We start from the raw sequence: 5,963 nt of genomic DNA on the forward strand, positions 1-5,963 counted from the left end.
TGGTTGGACGGGATGGCATTTTAAATGAAGAATTTGCATCGTTTTCACTCCAACTTGCTCAGAGATCAGTTGAATTGTAAATCTTTCTCTACTGATCATTAGTAAGTTAAATCAGTTGATTGCTCAGAGATAAGTTGATGTCTCTACTCCATAGACATGAGATGAATTAGTTTTTCATCATTAGTTTTGTAGTTGATTCCACTGCGACTTCCGTTTTCCTTCATTTCTTGTTTTTTTTGTCCCTCGAAATGTCACATGTACATCATTGATTTGTCAATTTGTCATGTGAGTGTATTACACACATTTATATTTTTTAGCTGATTGTCAAAAAAGTGATGAAAAGGTTCAAATCTAAATAGGTAGATGTGTTCAATAAGTACTAGTTCTAGTTAAGATGTCTAAGCGAATTATACAAATAACTTTAAAGGGCTGACTTTTTTTTTTGGTTTTCCACTCGGTGTTCGGAGCTCACATTGGAGGTCCGACTAAATCTGAATTGTGCTCTACAAGGTCCATTCGAGGATGACGCTCCCAACATAATTTTCTCCATACCCAAGACATCTGATTAAGGGTGAACCACTCTCACCAGTGCACTACAACCCATGTTGATGGCCATGTATGGCTTAAGCCTTCTTGTAACTATAAATAAGACCTCCATCAATTATAATGTTGATGGTCCATAGATTTATATGGGTGGAGACCTAATAAATATTTAGTTACTTATATCAAAATCTTTTCTTACTAATACTCTATCTGTCAATTATGCAGTAAACAATATATAATTTTTTTTTCGAAATAAATATTATTATTATTTTTTCCAATTTATTATTTTGAAATTTTCCAATCCAATAAAATAGTTGCTATGTGCTTGCCATAAACATATACATTTGTTCAGGAAATCTTTGAGCAAGATTCATTTATATATCGTGGTGAAGAAAATGTCATAGAATTTTGTATAGTATTAATAATACTCCTTTTATTTTAAAATAAGTAGTTGTACTTTTAGCTTGGATGCACCCACTAAAAAATTATTCACTTCTAAAATGAATAAAAAATATTTTACTATTTTATCCTTGATTAAATGTCTCATTGCAAAGAAAGATATAACTCTTTAATGATATAAAATTCAATGTATTAAAATAATGGCGATTTTGGAAGGAAAGATTTCTTTTTTATAATATAAAACACCACTTATTTTAATACAAAATGAAAAAAATAAAAACACCATTTATTATTTTATTTATTTTATAAAGTATGAAATACCTGTTAATATTTATCCGATCTTGCTTCTAATCTCTAAATTTGCTTTCCTAAAGATTAAAAATTAGAAAATCAATCCGTCTTAAAGCAACCAAAATAAAATGTCAATCAATTACTTTCTATGTCCCAATTTACGTGACTTACTTTCCTTTTTAGTTAGTCTAAAAAAGAATGACACATTTCTATATTAAGTAACAATTTAACTATGAAATGTATATTTTATCATTAATAAAATGATTTACAACCACACAAATTTCTATCATTCATTTTGAACCATAAGTTTTAAAAGTCTTTTTTTCTTTCTTAAATTCCATGCCGAATCAAACTATCTCACATAAAATGAAACAGAGGGAGTATTATTTTTTTTGTTTCAAAGAAGAAAAAAAGTTCTTTTAAAAAATATGTTTTAATTCTTCACCGTATGCATGTTTTTTCAGTCAAATCCTTAAAAGGATTTTTGCAGATTTCATGCCACTGATCAAAACACTTGGCATCACGTCGTTCTCAAAATTCTACTCCCTGTCTTTTAATTTTCTAGTTCAGATTCTGAGAATCAAATAGTTTAATTTTTATTATAAATTTGGACATAAACTTTTTAATTTTTTTTTAAATATTTGAAAATTACATAAAAAGTATTATAAGAATATCTTTTGAGGTGTGAGTTAAGCACAAAGACTAACTTTATAATGTATTAGACCAAAACCTATCTCACTCAATGCTAGATCCCCAAATTAAATTTGCTCACACATCAAATATCTAGCCGTAGACATGAAATGGGGTGTTGAAGAATGAAAAAGCGTCACCTCGCTGGTTAATGAAATAGGAAAGGCTAATTTTACAATTCTCACACCATTTTATTCCTAATCATTTATTTCTTTAAGAAATTTACACTCTTTATATTTCTATTCGTCTACGTTTATTCCATTGAACTTTGGATGTTACAATTTTTTCTTCATGATCAATCATTAAACAATTCCAAATTATCAATCAGAAAAGATTCAAATCGAAACCAACTCATTTCCATGTTCTACTGGGATATCTATATTAAAAAATAAACTATACCTATCGACTCATTTCTAATAATTATGGTATTCCCCTAGGAAATTATAATATAAGATTTCTATTCATTCGTTTTTCTTCGACGATTGATTAAGTCAAAAAAACATTAAAGAACTTTACGACCTTTACACATTTTTAATTTTTTTTTCTAGAGTTAATAGTTCAAGATATATTTAGAACAAGCTAGCTAACATTAGTTGAATGGTTAGTAATTGATTACTATTTTATATTGAGCACAACTTATACACGAAATTTTATAACTAACCCATATTCTGGAAGCTGACCCAATAAGGTATTATTCGTCGTGTGTTTCGTTTAATTGGCACTAACCAATAAATTAGTACAAAAAATTAATAATTAAGAGAATTATTGAAAACACTCTTAAAATAAATGTGGATTATTAGTTTCATCTGTAAACTATTGACAGTCTTAAAAATCACCATTTTACTTGGCTAACTGAACTTAAATACACACTCGATTTTGCAACATGAATAAAGTTTAGTTAGGGGTATTTTCAACACTTCTCTTGTTCTTTTATTAAGAGCTTCATGTTCATACAAGAGTTTGAGACCACTTGCTATGTCATGTGGCAGATCGGGAGTGTATTTAAGTTTGGTTAATCAAGTAGATAGATGTTTTAAAACAATCAATAGTTCGGAAAAGAAACTAATAATTTGCGTCAAGTTTAGAGGTGTTTTCAATACTTCACTTAATAATTAGAACAAGAAAAAAACTGTTCGTTTGACTAATTAAAACTGCAATTATCTGTGATTGGATAAGAGGACAACTAATGCATGGCCTAACAAGTAACAAACCCAACCAACACAAATAAAATTAAGAATTAGTTATATTAATTGGTCCAAAGTCAAATACGTGACAATCATTTTCTCAAATCAATACATTATCAAAGTATTTTATTTGTTTTGCCAAAACCTACTCTTTGCATGATATGATAAATTTATTACATATTGGGTGGCGCCGATCAAGTATATTCTCAAAAAAACATGAAAAGTCGTGTGTAAATAATACCAATAGCTAGCCTAGCTATTCACATATAATACACATCTAATTTTTTTTACAATTATAATCACCGTGGACTTGGCTATTTGATTAACTTTAGTTTAAATTTGAAAACAACTTAAACATATCCTTGGAACAAAAATATTAAATATACCTTCTCATATTGTATTGCAGTGCCGACTCTAAAGAGTTCGAATAAATAAGACAGAGCTAGAAGTCTGAGTACATATTCGACGAACCCAATAACCTTTGATATATTACATTGAAAATTCAGTTATTAATACTTAAAATTATTGTTATAAAATTTAAAATCTATAAATTAAAATTTTGACTTTCGCCTCTAGAATTAAAGGCAGGTGTCTTAAGCCTTCATATTTGAGGGACCCAATTCTTCTAACAATAATAATATTGAGTACTATTTCTAAAAGAAGTAAACTTTTTATATAAAAGTAAAGAATTATTAGAAAAAGTTTGACACATTTGAAATATTATGTGTCAAGAAAAATTATATGAATTGATTACATTATTTGAATAAAAATTATTAGAATAAATCATTTATAATAAATAATTTTTAAGTCACTGAATGTGCTTGAGCCGCTCCTTTGTAACACTATATTTTTGTGAGTCAAATTGTTGATTAAAACAAGCTTCTATTTTTATTTATTTTTAGCGAGAAAGGCAAGTAATAGCAAAACTTAAGTTCCAAGGGGTAATGCCACGACATTTTAGAGATGCCATAAAGTCAGCAAAAGTATAGAGAAAGACGTTCAAATATGATTGCTAACAATATTAGGTAGACATGGGAAAGTAGAGCTGCACCAAATCCCATGTTTAAATATTACATCTTCACAAGTAATAAAACTCTGGAATTTATATTTATTTTTTTATTTTCTTAAAAGGTTACTTGTAGCATTGAAACTACATGACATGCACTCTATATAAGTAAGGCACACATCATTTGCCAAATGTGTGCAATTTTCTTTCTTTCTTTGTTCTCTCTTTAATCTTCAACAACATTTTTTTGTTAACTTAGAAAGAAATTTTATTAATCAAATTTAAGTAATGGCAGTGTCAGCAGTAGCAATTCTCCTCTTTCTTCTTGTTGCTTCTCCGGTGGCTTTTGCCGCCAACCACGTCGTCGGAGGCAGCGGCGGGTGGACCCAATCCGGTGATTACACCACTTGGGCTGCTGCTGAAACCTTCACCGTTGGTGACACCCTTGGTTAGTCTTTCAACTTGTATCAATTTTCATTGTCAGACATTTAATATTCGTAATGTAATGTATACGCTCGATTAATTTGGATTTGTGTTAGGTACCTTTATCAAAGAGATACATTGTTCCTTATTGAAATATTTTTCACTCCTAAGGCTTGAATTCAAGATTTTTAAATTGGGAAATCTTAGTAGCTCAGCTGGTTGTCTATCTGAACTCCACCTTATTAGTGAGGGTTCGATTTCCTCACATTGTAATCCCGTTTCCATTTCCCATCCCGTGCCCCCCATTTTTTTTATAAAATCTCAACCATCTCATCACATCGTATTTCTTTAGATTAGTCCAATAATTTCCTTAAGTTAGAGAAGAGACCTTATAATTCTTTAGCATTTGAGAAACAGAGTTTATGAGTGGAAAAAAACAGAGTACTCTGTGTTTAATTAAGTGTCAACTAAATGGTGCTTGTACACGATGCAACATTAACTGTTTTCTTAGTACTACTACTATAATCATTCGAACCTTAATTAATATGGATTCGTGTTGAGTAGGTTCACTAAGAGATAAAATTCTCCCTATCAAAAGGTTCTTCATTCTGATTAATGGTGGAACGACTATAGGATTGACAAGAAATTGTTTCCTTTCCATATATTATAGTACTCATTAACAAAGTTTAATTTCTCAATTATCATTATTAAAATTTTGAATTTTAATGATGAATGATCAGTGTTCAACTATGGTGGAAGCCATGGAGTGGATGTGATAAGCAAAGATGACTACGAAAACTGCAACACCGGAAATGCCATTGAGTCATACAGCGATGGAGCAACCACAATCAAACTTTCCAAATCTGGTCCAATGTACTTCTCTTGTCCTACTTTTGGTCATTGTCAATCTGGCATGAAATTATCTGTCAATGTCCAAGATAGCTCCACTCCTTCAACTCCTTCAACTCCTTCAACTCCTTCAACTCCATCAACTCCGTCAACTCCTTCCGATTCACCCGCCACACCCAATACACCCGCGAAGTCAACCCCAACTACGCCTAATGGAGCAACCGGAGTATTTGGGAGCATGAACAAATTTGTGATCGGAGTTTCAGTTGTATTGGGAGCTTTGTTTGTGTTCATGTGCTAGGCGAGAGGCAGTGCTTTTATTTTGAATCATTATTTCCTTCCTATTTACTTACTATCTATCAGTTGTTATTTTTGTCCCTTTTTTTAATTAATGTTCATTTTTGTGTGCATATTATATTGTTGTAAGAAATAAAAGTGATTTTTTTCTTCACCTTTAATTTACTTTATGGAACTGCCAGTTGTTGGATCGAAGAAGTTTGTTGCCTTATTAGTAGTTATATTTTATACCAACGTTCAACCAACTACCTTTTGGAAAAGGATAGTTTGATATGGTTTAA

General features: G+C 30.5%; 1 protein-coding gene across 1 annotated transcript; it reads left to right on the top strand.

The window, feature by feature from the left end:
• Window positions 1–4,317: 4,317 nt before the first annotated feature.
• Window positions 4,318–5,963, top strand: LOC102603718 (uclacyanin-3-like). The gene is made up of 2 exons (XM_006347915.2): window positions 4,318–4,561; window positions 5,277–5,963. The coding sequence occupies exons 1-2, from the start codon at window positions 4,402–4,404 to the stop codon at window positions 5,684–5,686; spliced, it is 570 nt and encodes a 189-aa protein (XP_006347977.1). The 5' UTR covers window positions 4,318–4,401; the 3' UTR covers window positions 5,687–5,963.

Source organism: Solanum tuberosum, unplaced genomic scaffold, assembly GCF_000226075.1.
Source record: "Solanum tuberosum cultivar DM 1-3 516 R44 unplaced genomic scaffold, SolTub_3.0 scf00095, whole genome shotgun sequence".
NCBI classification, from domain to species: domain Eukaryota; kingdom Viridiplantae; phylum Streptophyta; class Magnoliopsida; order Solanales; family Solanaceae; genus Solanum; species Solanum tuberosum.

What these genes read in the sequence shown, in the direction of transcription:
- LOC102603718 (XM_006347915.2), top strand. Translation starts at nt 4,402, where the DNA reads ATGGCAGTGTCAGCAGTAGCAATTCTCCTCTTTCTTCTTGTTGCTTCT. An exon ending in CACCGTTGGTGACACCCTTG is followed by an intron (nt 4,562 to 5,276) that starts GTTAGTCTTTCA and finishes ATGAATGATCAG; the next exon opens with TGTTCAACTATGGTGGAAGC.